The sequence below is a fragment of the Danio aesculapii genome, chromosome 3 (genome assembly GCF_903798145.1).
Source record: "Danio aesculapii chromosome 3, fDanAes4.1, whole genome shotgun sequence".
Taxonomy (NCBI): Eukaryota; Metazoa; Chordata; class Actinopteri; order Cypriniformes; family Danionidae; genus Danio; species Danio aesculapii.
The window spans coordinates 44,843,990-44,870,203 of NC_079437.1; the positions used below are offsets into that span (position 1 = coordinate 44,843,990).

The following is a 26,214-nucleotide window of genomic DNA, read 5'->3' on the forward strand; positions in this document are numbered from 1 at the left end:
CAGCTTTCATATTGGAACAGTTGCCGGTTATGTAAAGGCAGCATCCATCACAGAGGGGATTATAAGAAGATATTCTTTCAGATGCTTTGAGGTGTGTTACCAGAATGCCAGGTAAGCCTCTTTCTCCTCTGAATCCACGCCGCCCAGCAGGACCACTCTTCCCGGGCTGCCCTGCGGGGCCTGGATCTCCCTGGAGACCGGAGAACACAGAAAAAATGGATCTCTGTTTCCACAACTCTCTCACTCATTAGGAGTCATCCATCACTCTTTATAGGCACTGAGCCATGCTGGGAGCTCTATTCATATTGAATGAGCAGAAACATATGGCTTGTAATAAGCAATGTAACTTATAACTAGATGAATGTGTTTGGTGTGTTTCATGATGATGATGATTCTAATGCTGGTATCTAACCTTGGTCCCTTCTTTGCCAGCAGCTCCTGGCAGACCTTGCTCTCCAGGAGGTCCTGGGGCACCTGGGTGGCCCCTGTCACCGGTGGGTCCAGTCTCCCCAGTTTTTCCCTGAAATAAGAGATCATTTAGAGAGCTTTATTGAACCAGATCAAACATTCATAAATGTTGCAAAGTTTTATAGAGGTGAATGAAGACCATGCACCAGAAAGGCGCTGTTCATCCAAGCCTGCATGATTGACCCACCTGTGGTCCAACCACTCCAGCGGGCCCAGGGGGACCAGTCTTTCCTTGAAATCCCTGTATGAAAAAAATATATAATGTGAGCATTCAAAAATGTTTTGACATAAATCCAACTGAACCTATTTTACAGAATTAAGTTTCCACTGTTCATAAAATCAAATATTGTATTCAGTATTTCTAATTATGTAAATTAATTTAGACCTGTTAGTTTAAACAGTACCCTATAGGCAGGCTTCAGTCCTTCCTTTTTCGCACATTTGGGTGTTGCTGCATAGTTTGTCTGGTAATAAGAGGTCTACTCTAGCTTGGCACTGATGGCACACAGTGGCTCTACCAAGCATTTTTGAGCCATTAATTGACATCATTATTGCAAATAAAGGAGGTCGAGCCTTCTCATTTATGGCTCCTAAACTCTAAAATAGCCTTCCTGCTAATGTCCGAGGCTCAAACACACTCTGTCAGAAAACTAGATTAAAGACCTCTTTTAGATAAAATTTAGATTAGACCTCATTTAGATTAAAGACCTGGTCATTTTAGTAAAGCATGCACACATTGCATCACATAAAAGTATGATGCATGAGTGTGCTACACGTAGGTAAGTGAGCTTGACAAACCACCTGTAGAACACACTCATCCTGTCTTAATGCACCAGATATTTTGGTAGAAATACTCATATTCTTTACATGCTTGTTTCTGTTTGTTTATATAACTACTGTTTACATTTATAGCTCCTCATTTTTGCATCTCGTGTTTAAATACACTATGAACAGCAGCTATGCTAATAATTTTCTTTATTCCCTATTTCCACCTGGGGATACTTATCTCGAGGCCTCTAAAGATTGTGCAGCACCATTGATGTGATCCAAGACCTGTGAAGAAATGATGCCAAGGTATCTATAATCTTAGACCAGGCTGTATCCTTAGCTGATGCTGTGGCGGTCATGAAGGAGTGGAGAGCATGAGACTGATTCCTGAGAGACGAGTCTTCGTATTGATCCTATGGGCCAGCCTGATCACCCACCGGTGACCTACACACACCTGCAGTTCTCGATGATTGATGTCCAGTGTTCTCCAGGCTCCTGTGCCTAAACTGCAGCTCTGTACAGGAAGTTTGGCCAGGGGAGAAATGGTCGTGCTCAACTGAGCCTGGTTTCTCTCAAGATTTTTTTCCTTCACTTTTGTTAATTGGAGAAGTTTTGTTCCTCACCACTGTCGCCACTGACTTGCTTGGTTTGGGACTTATGGAGCTGCGCATTGATGGATTTACTCTTCAGTGTTTGGACTTTCAGCAGTGAAAATTAAACCACACTGAACTGAACTAACCTGAACTTCAACTCTGAAAACTGGACTGATACAGTTTCAGTTTACTAGAACTTCTATGTTAAGCTGCTTTGACACAATCTACATTGTAAAAGCGCTATAGAAATAAAGATGAATTTAACTGAATTGCTAAAATCCACAACATGCATTGAGTGTCTTAGGTCATTTAAGGATTCAGATGGGTGCTCACAGTTCACATCAAATGCGGCACAAGTACCCATCAAGGGTGCCTCTTGGGACACAACTGTGGTCACCTATCTTTAAAACAACTCTTTTAAAAATATGAATTGACTCACTGGCTCTCCCCGTTGACCTGGGTGACCCGGCAACCCATCCTTTCCAGGAGGGCCCTGAAAAGAAAGAACAAAAAAAACTAAGATATATTGTTTCACTCCCTCAAAAGAATTTATTTTATTTTATGGTTGCTTACATTTGGTCCCTTTGGCCCAGCCTCTCCATTGCGTCCTTGCGGTCCTTGAGGGCCCTGAAGGTGAGAGTAATAAACGCGATTATTCATTTATCTCCAGCAATGAAAAGAAATGTGAAATCTCACATTAGTCTTGTAGATTGACCGTGTAATATGAGGAGAATTGTAATAGATAACACATACTCTCTCTCCTGTGGCACCTGGTGGGCCGTCATGACCAGCAGAGCCCTGAGCAAAAGACAAAGAAAGGGACATCACATGAATTTAAACACACACCGTACAGCATATTTACAAGGATTCTATAGGATCTTTATCTGTATAAGGATAGATTTCTTACCTTGGCTCCAGGCTTCCCTGTTGGACCCCGTGCTCCTCTTCCCCCACGTGCACCCTGAAAACAACAAGAACAAAACGTGCAAATATGCTTATAAAGTATGCATGATTAAACTAATTGTCCAATCAATTATTATTGGCTGTTTCATCATTAAACCTTGCATGTGTATGTAGTAAAACCACTGAGGTCTTTCATTTTATTAGCAAGCTTATGACTTACATTTGGACCTCTTTCGCCATCCGCACCGGCCTGTCCAGCAGGTCCCTATAAAGAAAACATATTAAAAATGAAACACACACACATTGATTCAACAGTATGTGTAATCCCTCGGACAGTGTGCTATGGCACCGGCCTCTCACCCTCTTTCCTTTCTCTCCTTCCAACCCAGCTGTTCCAGAAAAGCCCACTGATCCCTGTGGACCAACGCGAAGGTTAATCAATTACCACATTCCATTCATTAATCAACCTCTACATTTAATTAACCACAAATTAACCTCTGAAGTCCCATTACCATAAATAAGCCAAATAATAATTGTAGCCTCAGATAAGCTATTAATAAAACAGGCTGCAAATGGCCGTTAATCATCCTCAGTAAAAATGTAATATTCAAATACTAACATAGCATGACTGAGACCTGCGGCTTGCAAAATTTGATATAAAATAAGGTTATGGTTATTCAGTAATGATGCTTTACCTTTGAGCCCTGCCTACCGGGATAACCAGGCAATCCTGGAACACCAAGTTTCCCCTGTATAAGGAATGAGAAAATTAGGCACAACAAAATTCTCATAATATATACAATTCCCAACAGACTGTTGGTATAGAAGCAGCAATAACCTTTTCTCCAGCAATGCCTGCAGATCCAGGCTCTCCTAGAGGTCCTGATTGACCCTTTGGCCCCTCTGGCCCATCTTCACCACGACTTCCAGGAGAACCATTATCACCCTGAGCAAACATTTTAAAAACAAAGTTACTATTAGCAATGAGTAGTTTGTGTTCTTAGTATTGCTAATGTGTTGTAAAATGTCTTTTAAAAGTCTTTTAGGCAGCTATGTATCTATGTTCACCTAGGCCCAGGTGACCAGTCTTGCTCCTCAAAGAGTAATGTCCTGCTGTTTTAAGCCTAGTTCACACTACAGGATTTTAAGCCTGAGAAGAAATCTGCAGGTGCTTGGCACTCGCCAGTCTTTATGTGTGAACTACTGAACAACGCATCAAAGAGGCTCGCTGAACTGTCGCCGACACCTCGCAGATGGAAATCCAATATCTAGCATGTTGAATATTCCAAAGCAGTTGGCAGACTCGACCCCACGTGCGGTCAGATGAAGTGACGAGCTGCAGCCAATGAGAGAGCATATCAGCATGAGCTGAATGACCATGTGCTCAGCTCAACAGAAACGTCTGTGTTTGGCCAGAATGGGCATCAATGCACTCGCTTCATTCTGTGTTAACACGGACACAAGAGTAGGCTATATTAACAGGGGAACTAGAATTATGTAACTATTACAATTACCATACTGGTCATTCTGACCTTTCTTATATAAAACATCATATTGGCACGTCATATTTACATTCAAAGCTTCTATTGAGATATTAAAATTAAGCTCTGAATGTCTGTCATCATATTTGATGTCATTACCCTAAAAATATTATCTTTTTGGTAATACAGCCTACAAATATGTAGTTAAGATACTAGAACACGCAAAGGGCTGGGCCTCGCTTTCATTTTCACTTTCAAACAGGAGCTACTTCCCAGCACAAAATATGCTGTTTTGAAAGATATATCTAAAGTAAATGTATGTTTTTGCTATCAGAAAGTTATGTTTATGTTAGCAGGATGTTGCTAGGCAAAAAAATGCATGCATATTTAAAGTCACAGCGAAAAGTAGCAGTCATTTTGACCAATATGGTAATTGAAGGTAGAAATACTCAGTTCTTTACTGTTTTGTAATTTAAAAAATAACAATGTTAGAAAGATTTACACAGATATTTAGGAAATGTCAGGGTGTTATAAATATGTTAGTTTTACTTCAAAGAGTTATTAAATTACAAAAATTAAAAACTCTGCGTATCAATCCACTCGAACCTTGCAGATGAGCGATTGATTCGCTGATGCATCAGCTGATTGACGATGTTTTTAAATGCTTCCTTGAAAGCTTGAAACGCTGTCAGTGATGTAATAAGCTCACAAGCAGTGTTCAGCTTTTTCTGACGACTCCTCCCTCAACATTTCATTGGCTGTGGTTTGGCAGATGGACGGAGCTGTTGGGGAACTAGTTGTTGTCAGATCTTGTAGTGTGTCACCCTCCTCTTGTGGATCATTTACGTATTGTCGCGTAGTGTGAACACAACAACGATTTAAAGACACATAATCAAGTCATGTAGTGTGAACAGAACAGCGATCTGCCAATGTTTGAAATCCTGTAGTGTAAACTAGGCTTTAGCTGCAATTTGCAAACTTAAATAGAAAGTTCTAATGAGTCTAAAACGTTTACATTGACACCAAAAATCTGATTTTAATACAATTAAGACAATACTCTGATTAAGAGTCTACCATGTAAACAGCAATTTTTGATTAACTTAATCTGATTAAGGTCGTAATCGAACTAAACAGAAATCAAATTAAGGCATGTGAAGTATGTCAATCGTAGTTGCATTATTCAAGTGCAGTACAGGCATGTAAATACCGCAATCAAACTATTACATTGTATGTAATGTATGTATGTAATGTTTTCAAATCATAAAATGTGATTTTGTACAATCAGCAAAAAGAGCCCATACATTGCACATTAAAAATAAGTTTTTGAGGTTACTGTTAAGGAGCCCCTATTTTGGGTTTTTTAAAATGACCTTCCATGCAGTGTGCAACACAGCTCTAAGTGAATGAAAACATCCAGTTGGGGTTTAAATCTGAAAGGGCATCTCGTTTAAAAATATCACATTTTTAAATAAAAGATTAGACTCAGAGTCGTTTAAATTATTTGCCGTTTGCCCGGACCTTTTCCCTGTTCATATTGACATTGACACGAAACAATACCAGATATGTTCTGTGCTGGATCCGGTAAAACGTGAACGCACCTTTCCCTTCAAACACTAGTAGAGTGCGGGTGTGTGTGGGACTGATCATGATGGAAGAGGAGTGAACATTAAAGAGTGAACGTTCTGGTGATTAATGCAATTAAATCTACCCTGCAACAGGGGAATTGGTCTGCCGTTTGCAAAAGGAAGAATCAGAAAAGACTACTGATGTATGGGACTTTGTCAGAGCTTAACAGACTTTACCAGTACATAGCTTATGGATCACTTTCTTCCTTCATTTCATTTGTGAGCTCTTGATTCTCGGCTGTTTGCTGTTGCTATAGTCACCATCAGCTGTTCATTTTTCAAGTTTCAAAATAGTTCAGCTTTTGTCACTGTGTGGATTAACACTGAATGTGTGTCACGGTTAGAAGTACAGTAATATGCTGGTGTTTAACTGCATTGCTTTAATGCACTCCTACATTGCGCTCTCACATATACTCTGACTTCAACAATGTTGATAAGCCGTGGTGGGCATTTCTCTCTGTCTCTAGCTGAACGCAGTGGACCAATCACAACAGACTCAGAGTCATCTGACCAATCAGGGCAGATTGGCATCGCGCTAAGAAGGGGTTTGGGAACAAATGAATCGCTGAACGAATCATATAGGAGTCTTTGGGATATTTAGGCAAAATAAATGCATATTATAAGACAATGAAAGTGTTTTTTTGGCCTTACATGTATATCAGCCTGTTGTTGGAGACCAACAAAAAAAATACTTTTTATAATGCATAATAGGGGCTCTTTAATAAAGAATGGACCACAGTAGTCAACACCTAAAGTTGATCAAAACTTTCATCAAACTCTCATCAAAGTTGTCCTAAAATACAGAACAAAAATATTCAGAGTATAGAGCATATTGTTTTGTGTTAAATTTAGTAGATAATCCTGTGTCATAACATTAACATCATTAAATAATCGAAACATAATCCAAAAGTAGTCAGAAAGTGTGTCAAATTGTGTCATGGAATTTTTAATCAATAACTGGTTACAATTAATCAAAAAATGTGGCCAGCTCTGCCTTTAGAACAAAATACATATGGTGAATTTCACTTTACACATTTTGGTTAGGGGCGACATGGTAGCTCAGTGGTTAGCACTGTCCCCTCACAGCAAGAAGGTCACTGGTTCGAGTCCCAGCTGGGTCAGTTGGCATTTCTGTGTGGAGTTTGCATGTTCTCCCCTTGTTGGTTTGGGTTTCCTCCGGGTGATCCGGTTTCCCCCACAGTCCAAAGACATGCGGTACAGGTGAATTGAATAAACTGAATTGGCAGTAGTGTATGTGTATGAATGCGAGAGTGTATGGATGTTTCCCAGTACTGGGTTGCATCTGAAAGGGAATTCGCTGTGTAAAACATATGCTGATGAATAAAGGAACTAAGTCGAAGGAAAATGAATATTTTGGATAAACTCACTCTGTCTCCTTTGATGCCCATTTCACCTTTGGCTCCTGGGAAACCATCCTCACCCTGTACCAGAAAAAAGGAACTGAGTAAACCAGAAACATCTTCATATTGCTCCACATACAGTAGATGTGCAGCAGCAAAACATAGAAGCCGTAAAGAAAACCATACATCATGTGAAGCCACTTTCAGTAAACCACAATGTCTTATCTCCACATTGATAACCGAAAGTGTTGTCGTCTCTTGGTTTCTTTATAACAAAACAAGTGTGATATTATTATTATTTTCTCTCACCTTCTCGCCCTTGCTACCCTTCAGTCCCCTCACCCCATCTGCGCCCTGTTCGAAAAGAACAAAATATATCAGAGTGTGCCGCAGGGATCTCTGCACAATCTCCAAACCTCGGGTAAGGGATGTTCACCTAAAAGACAGAATCTCAGATATGAAGTCTTGACGTGAGCACCATCACTGACTGTTTAAAGTAATAAAAACCATGGCTTGCAAAATGCTGGAGGTAAAGCATACGGCAACAAATATAAACAGCACTGTGACAGAATATAGACAAAGACGATAATAATCTATATGTCACCATCAGAGTGGATTTATGTGCTAGCAAGATAAATCCGTTTTTTGTTCTTTGACCACATCACGCACTTCTACACAAACAAGCCCAGACAGGTTTTGCTATCCTGCTTGTTGCATTTTCGACTGTCCATCACGAGTGCTGCACGCTGTCAAGGTTTTTCCGGGGAGAATTAAACTGATCTACCTGAGCCAGTCGTCTGCCATTCACACACAGTCGGACTGTCAATCAAAAGTCCACCATCATAGACCGAAAGTCTTTGAGAGTCTTTGGAGCAAACCGAACAAGCCGGCATCTCAAAGCTACTCACCTTCACTCCACGAGGCCCAGGATATCCAACCGGCCCTTGAGCTCCTGATAAACCCTGTATAGAGGAACAGACAATATCAGTTTAATGTTCAGGCAGTGGAGGACAAAACACAGCACTTACATTACTTGTCATTAAAGGTGCCATAGAACAAAAATCTAGATATACCTAAAAGTAGGTCAATTTATTTTTATGGTTTGATGAAGTAGCATTCAACTTAGAGCCCTTTAGACCATGCGCCGGACCGTTTCTCTGGTAATATCTTTAAATAAATATAAATTTAGGCCTATTTAATTATTCATTTATTATTTAGTACAATAATTGAGACATAAAATTAGATAAAATATAATCAACAACGAAAATGTAAATGAAAACTAAATGAAAACATCAATGAAAAAGTTAATTTATTGACTATCACTTTAAAATAACAAACACTGTACATCTCTCTATATTTAGGCTAAAACACTGCTTTATTTATTTATTTATTTATTTTGGCCTACTTTTTGTATGTATGTTTGTACTTACATTTTAGCTGTCTTTTATTTCTTCTCCAAAATGAATTCTCATTTCACTTAACAAGTTTACAATGATAATAAAGCTTGTTAACCAATTTATTATGATTAATTGAAGGAATTATAATGCATTGTTTCATCTTCATTTACAAGTAGCAAAGTGTTCACAGCTACTGTATAGTTCTGTTCATCCACATCCCGTCCCTTTGTGCCCCCTGGCAGCATGTTTGCAAACTGTGGTTATCCCTAAAACACATTCTTACTCCTGGTAATGCTCTTTTTAAAGTGTCACCGACTGTAGGCATACCTGAATGATAATTGTTCAGTACATGGAAATGAAATAGTGATCCTCACACATCACTGTCTGCTCATGTAAATTCCGCAAGTTAAAAATAAAAGTGTAAGTATGAAACTCTTATTTTGAAAATGAGAGAATGTTGATGAATGTTGCAGCAAGAGACTAAAGGGGCGGTCGCACACCGGATGTGCCACAACACAACGTGCGCTTGACAGTTGGAAGTATTGCACACCAAATGCGCACATTCGAATGTTATTTAATATGAAACTACTCAAATGGAGCTCTGTGACGCGGCAGAAATATGAACAGTGTCCTGAGTCATAGCTGGGTGCTGCGGACAACCGCCAACCTGTGGCGTCGGTGTGCATATCCTGATAGAAATCTATGTTTAGAATTCTAAAATGCATGGCGCTGCATGGCGTGGCGCGGTGCGACGCCGAGCGGTGCATCTGGTGTGCGACCCCCTTTAGCCTGTGCCCAAATGTACTTCCATACTATATAGTACATTAAAAACAGTATGCCAGCCGAGTAGTATGTCCAAATTCATAGTATTTGAAAAACAGTATGCGAGAAGTACCCAGATGACCTATTACTTCTAAGATTTTAAGATGCGCATTCAATGGATGCTAAGCCAGAGATGCCACGCAATGCGAGAGAATTCAGTAATGGGAGTGAAGCGACACAACTGACACGGGTAGGTCATGTGATAATGACAAATGCCAGATGTAGTTTTACCAAGTTCCATTTATACTACTCACATTCATACTATATAGAACGTACTTTTTTAACAGTCGATTAGTAAATTCAAATTTGAATGTAGTAAATACTCGAGTAGTAGGTGATTTCGGACGCAGCCTAAAGTCTGCCATGCCATGTCTTTACATTGTTTTTAATACACTGCCAAGCGATGCAGAGAGATGCCAAATGGTGGCAACTGTGTGCATACACTCGTAGAAAATAATGTTTGGAATTTTAAAATGTGGTGTGGCACTTCAGATCCGATGTATGATGGGTTTTAAGGAGCAGTTCTCAGTCAGCCATCTGTTCAAAGCATTTCAGAACACAAAATGCAGGATATACGGATTGTTCATTTATTTATTGTCCCCCCACCCCCCAAAAAGGCATAACGTCTCTTTAAATGCATATGTGTTGCTAGTTTAACATGTACATTATATATGCCACGTGTCTTTAATGAGGCAACAAATACACGTAAACTGCTTAATATAAGTACTTCATTTTTTGACAAATTAAATATGATTATTTCAGAGTACATCATGCTGTGTTTGTGTGTTCATGTGTAAGAAAGAAAGAGCAGACATTGACAGGAGCTGAGGAACATCTGAGCAGAACTCATTAATATTCATTAGCATTCCAAATATGGTCAAAAGCGAGCTTTGCATTCTAGGGGTAATTTCTGCAGTTATAAATTAGCATATATGACCATTTCCGGAGAATTTCTGAACATACTTAAACCACTTACCAAATATGTGTAGTAGATATCAGAAAGCCATTTTTAACATATGCAATCAATGCCACCTTTAATATAGGATTTCAACAATTGCTGCACATGTGTGCCAATAGCAGTGTGTTAGCATAAAGCAGCGTTTACAGTGAAAACGAAACAATGACTACACAATGCCGATGGATTGATTCAAGTGTGCAATTACTGCAATAGTGTGCATAAAAGAACGCTGTTATGCTTTGTGAACGGTGATAATTTAGAGACTGCAGCTGGAGCGCCTGTAACAAAGGCTCCAGACAGAGGGGACCATGAACAGGGCAGCGCTTTTCTATGTGGTGCTGAATTTAGACTCTTGGCTCCCTCTGTTTCCTCTTCAAATTTTCACCGCTTATTCGGGTCAGTGGAGCAGCAATGTGTATGTGTGTCTGTGATTGCAACCCACCTGGTGTCCCTTCTCCCCAGGGGGTCCCTCTCTTCCAGGATGACCCTGTGATTTGAACAGGATAACCAGGTGTTAGCATGACAGCGGGCTGATTAGGGGACATCCTGTTTCTGTGAGAGAGCTAATGAGCCAACACAAAAGGCCAGGCCTGGACTAAGGACTCTGCATCATCGCTTTTTCAGCATTCTATGCATGAAAATTGGGCTGTGAAGATTTATTGGGTTGAATGTTTCCAGTATCAAATAGATATGTCTCTGTATGCGCCATAGTGCCCCCTGCTGGCTGGTGGGGATATTTAAAAATATTTAAATAAATAAAAATACACCCCTCTAGTGGCTTTGAATAACAATACTTACAGGAGGACCATCAATCCCTGGAAGGCCCTGGATTCCAGGTTTGCCCTCAGGGCCCTGTTTGAAAAAGCGCACACAAACAAACACACGCTCAATATTCAAACCTCTAATCCAAACCACAAACCAAAAACTTCTTTGTACCCAGCATGCCCAGCTTGTTAACTGCAATCAATATCTATAATATGCTCAGGCACATTTGAGAGATGAGAGTGTATGTATGTGTGTGTGTGTGCATGTGAAGTTTCGCTATTGATCATCTGTCTAGCTTCATATGGAAATCTGAATAAAGCCGCACAAACTAAGATGGTCACTCGCCCACACTCGACACTTCTTTGTAAATTCTCATCTACTAACAAGTCAAAGGTCAGTTGTTTAATGCTGAAATAAAGCAAGACTTGAGTAGTTTACCTTCTCTCCTGGTAGACCTATAGGCCCCTGTGGACCAGGAAAGCCCTGAAACAGAACGCAATTTCTTTATTCAAAGGCTTTTAGAACTAACAGTTCACATTTGCATTGCTGGCAAGGTTTCACTTGACAGTATTAGATTGAAGATGGATGCTTACTTGTATGCCTGGGTTCCCCTGTTGACCTGGAGGTCCGGGTTCTCCAAGGGGTCCCTGCGAAATGGTGAGAAATGTGAGCAATCAGCTTTGCAAGAAGATTATCATCATTTTGTAAAGAAATTAGATTAGGACTTTTGCTGCCTCCAAGTCCTCCTGGGAAGTTCCTACTTAGTTTCCAAGTCTAATCATGACTATGTGCGCTCAAGTTATTTAAAAAGGACACGGTGGGAAATTTTATGTTTATCCTCTTTTTTAACTTTCGGAAAAAGATTTGTAGCACTAGTATCACAAGATCAAGGCAAAATATGTGCATTATTGGTGCTTTAACTATGTGTTTTATCACTCTCTGCTGCCACAGTGAATGATAGGAAATATTGTTTTGTTGCACAAGGCTGTTGCCTCATAAACTGGCTAAATGAGAGTTATTTTCTGCCAGCGCTTTATAGCAGATTTAATCAACAACACGCAACGTGGATGCAAACTAAAATGTAAAGGAATCATCTAGGCTTCATAAATTGTGCTTTATCAACAGTTATCACTGGAATACTGCCATTAACACAGTTTGAAAAAAAAATAAACATACACAGGATCTGTAGACATAATTTTTTTTTGCTATTTCTGTGATGGATTTTGTAAAAAAAATCAAATAGCTGAAATATATATATATATATATATATATATATATATATATATATATATACACACACACACACACACACACACACACACACACACACACACACACACACACACACACACACACACACACACACACACACATATATATATATATATATATATATATATATATATATATATATATATATATATATATAACATTATAGACTTTGGGAGTGCATGAGCTCAAACACAAAATAAAAATAAGAAAAAATCTTAATGTAACAGAGGCCAGCTAGGGAAGTGCTATGCAGGTAAACCTCACTCCTCTGACCTCAAAAGGTGCTCTAGCAACAGACATTAGAGGCCATGGTCTATAGGCTCCTTGTTAGAGCAACCGACTCCCATACAAAGAATTGCCGATTCAATCCTAGCTCAGACCGGGTTGGGTGCAGTGGGACAGGTGAGTTACATTAACTACTATATATAATTTTTATGATACAAATCCAATAAGAACCACTTGTTTGGTAAACAAAGCAACATTAACTCTCTCATTTAATACATCCACTAAAAAGATTTACAGAAATGAATATAATAACTGAATAAATATATATTTACACACATTTAAATAAGAAAATAAATATATTTAACGATGAGCTCATAAATCTGTAGATGTCTGTGTGTGCAGATTACATGTGAGCCTACATATGGGCAATATACCAATATCCTTTCATTGAAAGTGCATTTCTGTCAACAGAATTCTTTTAAAAATGGAAATGAATCCAAATTTTTTTGTGGTAAGCCACAGAAGCTGTCCATAAAGCTTAAATCATTTTTAACTCATAAACAATTTAATTATAACCCATATCAATTAGCTTCTCTTATTATTTTTAAAACTGACACGCCACCAACTCTGAATTTCAGGCTCTTAATTAAACCATTGTGGTGCCATTGATGTGCAATCATCTTGCAAATACTATCATTCAAACATGACTTGAAGGCAGAACATGTCAGTGGAATAGATGCAGTCAACTTTGCTCTTCAGATCTCAAGGGCTCTTCTACCCGGTGCAACAGACCCTTAACGGGTTATTTCTCAGCGGTTTTATCTGACAACATCTGACATGTTGTTTCAAACAACTGCACTACAGCTCTTGTTGCTCTTTTCTGAAATGTATTTGTCTGGAGACACAGCGTAATTCATGCACCGAAAGCTTCACAGAAGACCCACCAAGTTGCCCTTTGGCCCTTGAACACCATCAACGCCTTGAATTCCCTAAAAGCAAAACAGAAAATGTTGCTGCAGAAAAACACTTATAAAAAACATCACAAATCTCTATTTATGCTGTGCATGCACACTAAACATTATGTAAATCTGATGGATGGATAATTGTCCTACCTGCTGCCCAGGTGGTCCAGGTGGCCCTCTTGGCCCCACAAGTCCTCTTATACCCTGTAAAGAAAAAAGAAACTCATCAGAAACATCCATTAACATCACCAAGGTTAATGACCAAACAGTATACTACTACAGAATGGTGTTGAGTTTTATGTACATCTGTTTAGGTTTGTGCTGATGTGTATATATATATATGTGCTGGCATACGTCCTCTTTCCTCTGGTATGAGTGTGTGTGTGTGTGTATGCGTAGCTGGCGTGTATGTTTGTTTTTGTCAGTCTTGGTCTTTGTACACCGGCCAAGCCACCTGTTCCAGAGCCACATCTGTGATCTCCAGGGAGGTGATTGATATGGAAATATAATCACGCAGGCCAGGATTTCATCTCTTCCCTTCACCAATCTCCCAGCTCATCTATCTCCATCCCCGAATTTATCTCCACGGCATCTCTCACTCTCTCAGCAGGCTCCGCGCTGTAATAGCACTCAAGTCCCTTACTGCTCTGGGTGATCCATTTAAACAACCAGCGCCCCAATGGATCACAGCTCACCTGCCGAGACCTAAATGGCGCTCAAGCCACTGTTAATCAGACTGTGCCAAGCTGGAACACGAGGTCTGCCCGTGGGATGCTAGAGATGTGTTTATGTGCTCATGTGTATTATGTTACTCACAGGTTCTCCCGGTTGCCCTCTTGGTCCAACAGGTCCATCCGAACCCTTTAATAAGAAATGTTGATCAATGTTTGGCGAAATGATGATGTTTTTTAATATGAGCAGTCTTTGAGGAAGGATGTCAGGGTTATGTATGCAAAAATATTCTCATTCTTGAAAGCAGTGATCAATGTGAATCGCTGCTGCATACATTTTTCAACTTTGCATAATGAGAACATCCCACACAGTGCACGGCTTGTCTCTTTCATGCTATTTGCAAGTACACACCTGGGGCAGTGCAGGGGATCTTTAAACAGATTATTAGTAATCTGATAAAAGACTCAAGCTCTAAAACAATAAAAATACAAAAAAAATGTGTATTACCTTGTGACCAGGCTCTCCGTGTGGGCCTTGGGGTCCCGGTTTTCCCCTGTCTCCCTGAGGAATGAGAGTCACATTTGAGCACATGATATGTACAATCAAAATTAGATCTGAGGATCTATTAAAAGTGAAACGAAGCGATTAGACGCATCTAAAAGCCACTCTTGACTGAGCAGTAAACAGACTGTGTGATTTGATTAAGCAATTCGGTGTTCTCTACGCACTCTGTGTCCTTTGTTCCCTGGAAGGCCAGGTAGTCCATCAAAGCCCCTGTCACCCTGGAAAAAAAAACGACAGAGATCCATAAGCATGATTGGCAAAATGGACTTTTCGAACACACACTCCACAGCACACTTCATTAGCTAAACAGAACTCACGATGTCGTGCGCTTTGCTTGGAACACACAAACAAACAGACGTGAGCGGTAACTGTGGGGCAGAGGTGTGTGTGGCATGTGGCAGGGTTTGACATGCCGCCTCAGAGGAAACCTTCCCATCTGCTGCGATTCTCAGCCTGCATCCGGTGCTGGGACTCGGAGAGCTGCGGGACTACCTCATGCTTCCTCATCAAACACGCTGCTGTTGTGCTAAATAGCTCTGCGTGATTTATTTACTGACGGGTCCTGCAGCTGGACAGGGCTGAATGCTTGCTATTGTCAGCACACACAATAAAACACAGCCTTCAATAGCAAACGGCTCCGTTAATGGCTCAAACTATTAGGGTCAAATTAACGTTTCCGGTGTTCCTTTTCAGTCTGGCAGCTGAATCTACAAGTTGAGTGCATGAACTGACCACAAAATAAAACTGGATATTTGTGGTGTGGCTGTTTAGTGAAAAACCTGTCAACATACTACAGTGCTCGGCATATATGAGTACACCCTATTTTGAAAATGAATATTTGTATCCATTTCTCAGTGAATATAGGTCATATATTTTGGTGCAAACAGATTTATTAAACATATATTTATTAAAATAATATTTTAGTCACCAAACATATTTAAAAATAGAGGCCCCTATCATACACCCGGCGCAAGGCGCGACACAACTGTTGTTTGCTAGTTTCAGCTTGGCGCAAGAGTTGTATTGATGTTTTGTGCCACGCTAAATAACAAATGCATTTGCGCTCATATGCGCGCCCATAGGCATTCTGATCTAAAAAAGGAGGCGTGTTGAGGCGCATTGCTATTTTAAGGAACTTAAATAGACTGTTCAATAGACCAGATCAAATCAGATCTATAGACTGATTTCACGAGGCCGCCATTTTTAAAAGCGAAATCAAGGCTGTGGTGGGAAGAAACCCGGAAGAATCATTGGGAAGTACATAGGAATGTTGTGTACCTGACTGTATATCTTATCAGCAAAGATAAAGTGACACAAATTTATAATTTCACCACCTTCCGAATGAATGAATTCTGAATGAATGGTGAAAATAAATAGAGATATCAGAACTCATTTTCAGCTAAGTTAAGGGAAATGGCACTAGTTAGCTAACATTTTCTTTATTAAACACATGTTTTAGATGGCATTTATCAAACTCAAGTTAATGAACTGATTGTTTCACTATATTAGACTTGTCACGATACTGAATTAAAAGAAAAAAACGTCAATTTCCCGCTAACATTTACGGCACTGTTGATGGCTTTCTTAAAACAGCGCTGAATTGCCATTGTGTTCACATGCTCAACAGAAATGCTTGTGATTGGCCGAGAAGGTCATCAGTTCACCCTCCGCTGTTTACCGAGCACAAATAGCCGAGCGTTCTGCTTGATGACTCGACTGAACTTCAAGGCTGCTTCACACTCCAGTCTCGGTGTATCTGTGTTTGCACTTGGTGAAGAGCGGTAAACTGAGTGCAAACACAGATACACAGACAGGAGCGCGAAGCAGCCGTGAAGATCAGTCGAGTCATTCGCGCTCAGCGGCGTTTCAATGTTAGCGGGAAATGGACGGTTTTAAAACTTCAGTACTGGAACAACACTATTACAGACAAGGGCGTGCTGCAGAGGACTGCAGTGTTTTATTGCTCACCGGGTTACATAGGCTGAAGCAGGAAAGCGTCCCCACGGTGTTTAACTGGTGCTATTAACTGAAGCTTAGAAGGACACGAGCGTATTACTCTTACAGAGATTGTGATGCTGTTTGATGCTAAATTGCTTTTTAATTGTTTAAATTAAATGTACTGAATGATATTAAAGTGATGTTTTCACCATTTCTGCATTTTGAAACCTCTGCAATAGCTGGAGGTTTGTGGTCCACAACATGTTACTGCAATGTTTACAGTGCTGGTCCTATACTTCTGGGTTTCTTCCCACCGCAGCCTCGCTTTGGTTCTGTAAAATGGCGGCCACGTGAAATAAGCGTATAGTCCAGCGCAGAGCGCGTTAGTTGTGCGCCTCGCTGACACATTGCTTAATACACACAGGGTGTACAGCAATACGCAAATATATTTACAAATGAAAAAGAATTAAAATATTGAGGATATATATATAGGATATAAATAAAAAGGATTAAAATATTACAAAAATCTTTTTTTCCAGCCTACATAAATATAAAAACCATACTTCCATGCCTTCTTCATCTCGGGGGGCTTTTTCAGTTTATTCATGACAATTAGCTTTTGTATAATGTTATTATTATTAGCAGTGTTATTTATTATATGCATATTTATATTTGTTTTATTAAAAACAATCTTAGATTTGTCCACCTTTCAGGTTTTAGACCATATGGAGCAGAGCATGTGTATTTGGATAGAACTCAGTTTTTTTGACCACACTTCGTTATTATTGATCATTTATTCGTTTGCTGGAAATTAGAACTGAATTTAGAAATAGTTTTGAAACGAATCTTTGTGCTTAACAAATGAAATTAATTATGTATAAACTAATAGATGTCTGTGCATACAACAAGTTTCCGTATCCACGAGAGTGAAAGGGAAAGTAAATAGGCTCATCTCTCGTTCTCGTTCTCGCGCTGTAGATGCTCTGTTTAACTGTTTTAGTGAAGGGTTCAGTTTTTCCACTTACAAAGTCACCGCGACGCAACTGACTCTTAAAGGGAATGGGAGATGAGACTCTGATTGGTTTATTCTCAAAACACACCTATAACTCATTAGGAGAATAAGCTCAACCCTGTAAGACCATGCGCCACGCCGCAAAGCGGATTTTTCCATCCTTAAAATAGCAAAAGTGGATTCTGACACGCCCTTAATGCTTTTGCGCCCTGCGCTTTTAAAAACTTTATTAAATATTTTTTCCTAACATAAATTTGGGTGTACTTATTTTGGACTGTGGGCAGCACGGTGGCGCAGTGGGTAGCACAATCGCCTCACAGAAAGAAGGTTGCTGTTTCGAGTCCCGGCTGGGTCAGCTGGCATTTCTGTGTGGAGTTTGCAGGTTCTCCCCGTGTTTGCGTGGGTTTCCTTCAGGTGCTTCGGTTTCCCAAAAACGTGATATAGGTGAATTGGGTAAGCTGAATTGTCCATAGTGTATGTGTGTGAATGAGTGTGTATGGATGTTTCCCAGTGATGGGTTGCAGCCGCAAGGGCATCCGCTGCGTAAAATGCTGGATAAGTTGGTGGTTCATTACACTGTGGCGACCCCAGATAATTAAAGGGACTAAGTCGAAAAGAAAATGAACGAATGAATTTTAGACCGTTATTGTAAGTTATTTTTATTAGAGTAGCTCCAGATTTGACTGACTAATCTAATGTATATGCACATATATAATATTATAAAGCTTCCTGTAAAAAATATAAATTTAAAAGATAGATTTGTGAGGGGTGTACTCATATATACTGAGCACTGTATATAGAGCAATTCTGGGATTAGTACCAAAACCTAGAAAGTTGTATTTTTTTCCATTTTTTCTGGTTCTGTCATCCCAAAGTCATTGCTTTTAAAGAGTTTCAGGTTAAATGTCTGCAATACGTCTCTGGTTGACACAAGGTCAATTTATGTGCATGTATTTCCATACATTTGTATTTCCCCATCAACACTTTAGTACATGCAGTTAAACTAGACTATAGGGGTTTTTGAGGACTAGAATCATTATCGTGAACTCATCTACTCATTTACAGTATGCACTTGTAAAACCTTGTCAAACTAGACGTCTTGCAAACTATACAAACTATATTCATACTTTTCAATTTGTAAGAAGCTTAGTGTTGAGGACGCTGAAGTCCAAGGTGTAGGACATTTCTACCGATAGCATATTAGGCTTATTTAAGCTAATTAGTGAAGAATCTCTTCAAGAATCAATTCATTTTTGTTGTCAACAGAGCTTAACTTCTGATGTTATCCAAATGCCAGAGGAAAGGCTTTTCAGACTTTTCTTGTGAGAACCCCGGTGATGCAAAATCACTCATAAAATACATCATCCCTTATTTTGTGGGAGGCTGACAGGTTATTGAAATGCAGTCAGTAGGTTTATTTAAAGTAAGGATGCACCGAAAGAAAAACACCAATCTGAAAATCGAAAATTCTTGATGCAACTGTTTGGTGATAAATATTTAATAAATAATTCTTTATTATTTTATTAACTAATATATACATTTGGTAAGATGTTTATATTGAAAACTCAAAAATATAATCTTAAATTTACCTTACATTATACAAATTTTAAAAAGCCAACAAAAGTAACATGAAATCTGAAAGAAAAAGTACAGTGGCCAAAATAATTAGAACACTCAGCATATTTTAAAGTTTTTTTTTTGTGTGTGTATTTATTTTATTTGTTTATTTTTTAATTGGCCTTTACAATTGGCCCTAAAATCTAATATCTATAAAAGTCATCATTAAACTCTGTAAACCAGTAAATATATAGACACTATTTCATGAATATTATTAAATCAAATCATGTTTTGGGGTCAAAAATGTCAATATTTTTAGATCTGTCAGATAATAATTTTGGTCACCATTGTGTTCATTTTAATTATCAATATATTATCAGGTCTATCCATCAAAATCAGCAGGATGACTTTCTTTTTAACTTGTATAAATCAGATCAGATCCACGAATGAGAGGCGACTTTTTCCAGCATTACCATGACAGCACTGTATCGCTATTCCAAGCAGCAGGAACAAGTATACTACACAGAAATGTCTACAAGAAATTTTCAGATGAGTATGTGCGCTATATAAGTTAATATTAAGTTAACACAGTTAACACAGAGCAGTTTTTAACACATTTCTAAACATAATAGTTTTAATAACTCATTTCTAATAACTCATTTCTTTCATCTTTGCCATGGTGACAGTACATAATATTTGACTAGATGTTTTTCAAGACACTTCTATACAGCTTAAAGTGACATTTAAAGGCATAACTAGGTTAATTAGGTTAACTAGGCCGGTTAGGGTAATTAGGCAAGTTATTGTATAGCGATGGTTTGTTCTGTAGACTATTGAGAAAAAATATATAGCTTAAAGGGGCTAAAAATTTAGACCTTAAAATGTTTTTTTTTTTTTTTTAACTGTTTTTATTCTAGCCGAAATAAAACAAATAAGACTTTCTCCAGAAGAAAAAATATTATCAGACATAATGTGAAAATTTCCTTGCTCTGTTAAACATCATTTGGGAAATATTTAAAAAATAAAAGAATTCAAGAGGTTTTAATAATTCTGATTTCAACTGTATGCAACAAAATCAGGATGACTTTCTTTTAAACTTGTATAATGTAGATTATATTCATGAATGAGAGGCGACATTTTCCAGCATTACCATGACAGCAATGTATTGCTATTCAAAGCAGCAGGAAAAGGTACTACTACCTAAAAAAGTCCACCAGACACTTTCCGATAAGTATGTGCGCTATATAATATATTAGTAAAATATCCATGGAGTGAAATAATAACCCAAAGTCTGAGCGATAGTGATGATGAATGGACATAGAGTGAAACTTGCATGTTAAACATTGCTGGACAGGAAAATTTTTGAATTATTTTTGAATTATATTCTGAATTTTTTTGCTGAATCCCTATTATTAATGTAGTTGTCATGTATTTTCAACAGAATTCCTGGTCAAACAGAATTTTGATGGTACGATTGTTGAATTTAAAATACATTGCATCTACATGCCAACTAATTCTCATTAGATTATAAGTAGACTGTTAGATTGGGGTTAGGGTTAGTTTAAGTTGACATGAACTCGCAAAGTTTCTTATAGTCAATTAAATGTCTGTTGACGGAGCATATCAACAGATATTAAGCAGACAGTCTACGAATACTCAAATGGACCACCAAAATAAAGTGTTACCGAATTCCTGGCTTCCTGCTTTGTAAAACAAGATCTGTACAGAGGTTTAATATTTAGTCTTTGTGGCTTATTAAAATCTCTTATCAAAATGTGAGCAATAATAATAGTGACTGCTTTAGCAGCATTAATTACCCAAGTTAAAATCAGAAGCACAGAATTAGAGAAGCCAATGCATATGGTAACATCTAGTCATAGCCCCTTATTATTGTGCACCGCCTGTCCTAAAGGGACTATACGGTGACTCACCTTTGCTCCTGTCTCTCCAGGCGCCCCTCGCCCTCCATCCGCCCCTGACCGGCCCTGCAAGGTGAAACACAGAATACCACTTGCTCATCATATTCTATGCACCACTGTGTGCACTGCTTATGCAATATTCATGAACCCAAAAAAAAAAAAAACACAGCACATCAATATAGAAACTGCTGTCGCCCAATTCATATTCATGATGAAGTTAATTAAAATGGATCACACTTGAACTTTGATCATTGATTTTTTTTAACACCCTATGTGAGATGTTCAGTCTTACCCTCTTTCCTGGTTTCCCATTAGGACCAGCAGAACCAGGTAACCCCCGTGGCCCCTTAAAAGAGCAGAATAAGTAAAACAAAGGCAGATGGAGATGGGTTTTAAATGCACAAAAAGGAAATATCCTCACCGGGGGACCGTTCTCTCCAATGTCCCCTTTCAGTCCGCTGGGACCTGGAAGACCCTGAAACAAACATATATTTTGAAAGAGGGAAAGCATCCACTGAATCCAATAAACCCCAGAACTGTTCTGAATTTGAAGTAGATTTTGTAGACTGAAATAAACCAGAGAAGAAATGACAAAGGTTTCCTACCACTGGGCCTGGCCTCCCTGTGAGACCTAATGGACCTGGAGGGCCCTTCAGTGAAAGCTAGAAGCAAAGTAAAGCAAAAACACAGAGGAAAAAAATGAGAAATCTGTACTCGCACCAGGTGCTTGTTGTATGTCTCCAGCATATATTGGTTGAGCTTATTTCCAACCATTAATAATAATGCATCACTGACAATCAAAAGTATCTTTAAAGTAGCTTTAAATTATTATAAAACATTAATTTCAAATAAAGTACGTTCCTTCAAAATGTTTGCCAATCTTTTGCATTAAATCAGTGTTTTTTTTAATCTCATCATTAAAACAGAAGTCAGCATTTGTTGTGGATCAAAGATATCAAAATTGTTCTAAATAATTATAATTAAATATTATTAATAAAACAATATTTGGCAGTTCATTTCGCTGTGGTGACGCCTGATGAATAACGGGACTAAGCCGAAGCAAAATGAATAAAATCAATTATTTGTAATAGTTTTTAAACATTTGAACACAAATATTGTAAAAGTTAAATCATAATATTGCCATAATATTATTAATATACTATATTACTCTGTTTTTAATCAAATAAAAGCAGCTTAAGTGAGCAAGGGAGACATAAACTCTAAACTATATGAAGCACATTTGATCAAGTTAATCAAACTGGTCTTAATACAGCAAGGCTGTAAATTTGCTCTTGACATTGGCGGAGCACATGCATTGCACAAATTGTTTTTGCGCTTTTAAAAACATAAATGAATAAATGACTTAATAATATAAAATAACCACTTATTAATACAAATAACAATTAATGAATCACGTTCCATGCTGCAAAAGTCAATTTACATGATTTCACTGCAGTCAGGCTTTGAGGAGGTATGAATGAAGAGAAATTTAGAGAGGTGCGTGACGCAATTGAACAGTTTTGTCCCAATTATTGTTTTTCATAATCATTGAGGCTAAAATGGAAACTGAATTTCAATTGCACAGCCTTGGTTAATAGTATTATAGTGAACTCAGCAAACTTGACTTTAACCCTTTGTGCACAAGTAGGTTGCTAAGTGTTGACAGAGCTTTATTTTATTTTGAAGTTAATTAAATTATTGGTAAGGACATTTCCTTAATTGGTGGATATTGGTGTGGATCCATCCCCTCCGTCCATGCCAATTCTACACCCTTGCAATACAGTATATGGCTTAAATACTTCAGAGCATAATTATGTGATTCTTCCATCCGTTTGATATTCCTCAGACTGAAATAACATTCAACTGATATTAAAATAATATAATGTTTGGGTTGGGACTGTACGATATTGGAAAAAAATTAAATATTTTAATTTAATGCAATATATATTGCTATATAAATGCATTTTGACCAGATGACTTGAATAGCTTGTAAAGAAATCACAATTTAAGATCCATTTGGGATTGATTGCTGTAGGGGAGCGTATCTGCATAAAATAAAGGCAAATTTTTAAAATAGCAAGCAAAGTTCAATACAAAAGAGAAAAGAGTCAAATGAACTATGATTTATAATTTTACTGGGGAGTCAAACAGAATTCATAAACAGAAGTTACAGGTGAGGTCAGAATTATTAGCCCCCTGTTTATTTTTGCCCCAATTTCTGTTTAATGGAGAGAAGATTTTTTCGACACATTTCTAAACATAATAGTTTTAATAACTCATCTCTAATAACTGATTTATTTTATCTTTGCCATGATGACAGTAAATAATATTTGACTAGATATTTTTCAAGACACTTCTATACAGCTTAAAGTGACATTTAAAGGCATAACTAGGTTAATTAGGGTAACTAGGCAGGTTAGGGTAATTAGGCAAGTTATTGTATAACGGTGGTTTGTCCTGTAGACTATTGAAAAAATATATAGCTTAAAAGGGCTAATAATTGTGACCTTAAAATGGTTCATAAACATTTTTTAACTGCTTTTATTCTGGCTGAAATAAAACAAATAAGACTTTCTCCAGAAGAAAAAATATTATCAGACATACTTTAAAAATTTCCTTGCTCTGTTAAACATCATTTGGGAAATATAAAAAAAATAAAACTAAAAAAAGTCAAAGGGGGGGCTAAGACTTAAACTGTATATAATCACTGTGTAATAATAACAACAACACAACAATGTATCATTGTCACTGAGTAAGTAATTATATAATGTACACTTTAAGCCAGGGATTCTCAACTGGTGGGCAGCGGTCCACTAGTGGGCCTCAGCAATCCTGCAGGCGGGCTGCAAGATTAAAATTAACTCTCAATATTACACAAATTTTTTGATTTTATTATTAATATGATATATTAAAATGATCGAAGTAATGCACTTTTTCTTGTTTTCTGATTGATTACTTCAAACTCGGCGCAAAAATAGCCCCATGATCGGATCTGCAACTAGTACACGCAAGTCTGTTCATTCATAAACTTTGCGGGATGTGAAAGTGAAAGTCTCTCTTTGTGAATTTTTGTTTGAACTATTTAATATATCCGCATACTTGTCTACATTAATGTCCTGTGAGTGTTTTATAATGGACACGTGCCCATACATGAGGCTCTAGCGAGGCTCAGTGGTGTTTTTGTCATAGAATGTAAAATAAACTTGCATATGAGTTTCAGACAAGCTCTGGCGGAGCTACTCACTGTTCCTCTAAGTAATCTCCCAATAATATCCAGCTGCAAACTAAATCGCTATCAGATTGACGCTTTTCAACAGATTAAGAATAATTTATTTTACATTTGTCTGAATATTTTTGAATAGTAGATATTCAGTCAGTCCAGTTTAAGACAAGATGCTTGGCTTTTGCAATCTCCCTGCAATATCCCAATATAGTTTTAATATTTTACGTATATTATATAGTTAGTAAATAAAAGTAAATATTACAGTAAGTATTATAGTTATCGTAAATAAAATTATATATATATATATATATATATATATATATATATATATATATATATATATATATATATATATATATGTTCTCTTTATAAAATGCTGATAATAGAAAATAATAAAAGGCACAACAATATATATTTATTTGTTTTTTATTTGTTAATAAATAAAGGTTTAAATGAGCATTTCATAAAAGTTTAGAGAAAATGTCAAATAGGTGGGCGTTCAAAAATTGATCAGAGAAAGAAACGGGCCCAAAATGAAAAAGGTTAAGAACCCCTTTAAGCTATTCATTTATTCATTCATTCATTCATTCATTTTCTTGTTGGCTTAGTCCCTTTTTAGTAATCCAGGGTCGCCACAGCGAATGAACCGCCAACTTATCCAGCACATGTTTTACGCACCGGATGCCCTTCCAGCCACAACCCATCTCCTTTAAGCTACAAATGTTTCATTTATTGTGCTTGAAATGATGACCGTCACAGGCCTTAAAAACACATGCAAATAATGAACCTTCATTCTGGTTAAAATTTAAAATGACTCCACAACTGTATGTTATTAAGTGTAATGTCTGGTCAACTATTACCCCAACTACATTGTAGATCCTTGCAACATTCGCACATTGCGATATGGATGCTGAAATGATATATTGTGCAGCCCTAGTTCAGGCAAATTGATCTCTCAATCACAGTTTATGCATCAAACCTCAATATTTAGGTGGATAATGGTTTGATCCACTCCCTAAATGTAAAATTACATTAAATTTACATTCATTCGTGTAGCAGATTACAAATGAGTTACACAAACCAAAACACAAGCATTAGTGAAGTGCTTACTTTGGTCTGCTGTAAGATGGCTTGAGCCTGTGCCTCCTGAGCTGAAATCACGGGTCCTTTCTGAGAGTCTCCTCCATAGTGGAACTGAAAGCATTAAAAAAAGATCTAAATATGTCATAGGCATCAAGGAACACGCTACTTAAACACATTAGCACACAAATAAATGGAAATATACTAGATGCCATTGAGTCTGATTAGATCACAGCTCCACCATGTGGCCAAAATACGCAATTGAGGTTTTAGCTTCATGCTTTGAGATGTTAATGTTTTATTATTTTCCTCTGGCAAACAACACTGGCTAATGTGATGCAAGTGGTTTAAATGGAATGACTTCATCTTACGGGTAACATGAGCATAGTGCCTGGAGGACCCGGTATCCCATCAGCACCAGGCAGCCCAGGACGTCCCTCCGGACCCTTTGTGAGAAGACAAACAATTAGCTCAATTTATCGATGGAGCATTTCTGTGTACACAATTGTGTTAGCAATACATAATTGACAAAACAAACGCATGAGCAACAGCATTCCTCAGTTATTCGAAATTCGTTGGCTTGATTCCTGAATGCAGTATAACACCTAATGATTTTTTTTTTTAAGTGTTGCCTAAATCAAAGTACTTC

The 26,214-nt window shown here is 37.9% G+C and overlaps 1 protein-coding gene across 1 annotated transcript in view; it reads right to left on the reverse strand.

The window, feature by feature from the left end:
* col5a3a (collagen, type V, alpha 3a) overlaps positions 1-26,214 on the reverse strand; it is a 134,031-nt gene that overhangs the window by 23,196 nt on the left and 84,621 nt on the right. Inside the window, exons 12-40 of the mRNA XM_056454092.1 lie at positions 25,937-26,011; positions 25,596-25,679; positions 21,868-21,924; positions 21,684-21,737; positions 21,555-21,608; positions 21,275-21,328; positions 15,001-15,054; positions 14,780-14,833; positions 14,417-14,461; positions 13,751-13,804; positions 13,583-13,627; positions 11,735-11,788; positions 11,580-11,624; positions 11,175-11,228; positions 10,819-10,863; positions 8,108-8,161; positions 7,509-7,553; positions 7,227-7,280; positions 3,571-3,678; positions 3,428-3,481; positions 3,093-3,146; positions 2,953-2,997; positions 2,737-2,790; positions 2,583-2,627; positions 2,403-2,456; positions 2,269-2,322; positions 656-709; positions 413-520; positions 101-190 (exon numbers count right to left, since the gene is read on the reverse strand). Of these exons, the coding sequence (XP_056310067.1) occupies positions 101-190; positions 413-520; positions 656-709; positions 2,269-2,322; positions 2,403-2,456; positions 2,583-2,627; positions 2,737-2,790; positions 2,953-2,997; positions 3,093-3,146; positions 3,428-3,481; positions 3,571-3,678; positions 7,227-7,280; positions 7,509-7,553; positions 8,108-8,161; positions 10,819-10,863; positions 11,175-11,228; positions 11,580-11,624; positions 11,735-11,788; positions 13,583-13,627; positions 13,751-13,804; positions 14,417-14,461; positions 14,780-14,833; positions 15,001-15,054; positions 21,275-21,328; positions 21,555-21,608; positions 21,684-21,737; positions 21,868-21,924; positions 25,596-25,679; positions 25,937-26,011 (1,701 nt within the window). The remainder of the gene's footprint in view (positions 1-100; positions 191-412; positions 521-655; positions 710-2,268; positions 2,323-2,402; positions 2,457-2,582; positions 2,628-2,736; positions 2,791-2,952; positions 2,998-3,092; positions 3,147-3,427; positions 3,482-3,570; positions 3,679-7,226; positions 7,281-7,508; positions 7,554-8,107; positions 8,162-10,818; positions 10,864-11,174; positions 11,229-11,579; positions 11,625-11,734; positions 11,789-13,582; positions 13,628-13,750; positions 13,805-14,416; positions 14,462-14,779; positions 14,834-15,000; positions 15,055-21,274; positions 21,329-21,554; positions 21,609-21,683; positions 21,738-21,867; positions 21,925-25,595; positions 25,680-25,936; positions 26,012-26,214) is intronic.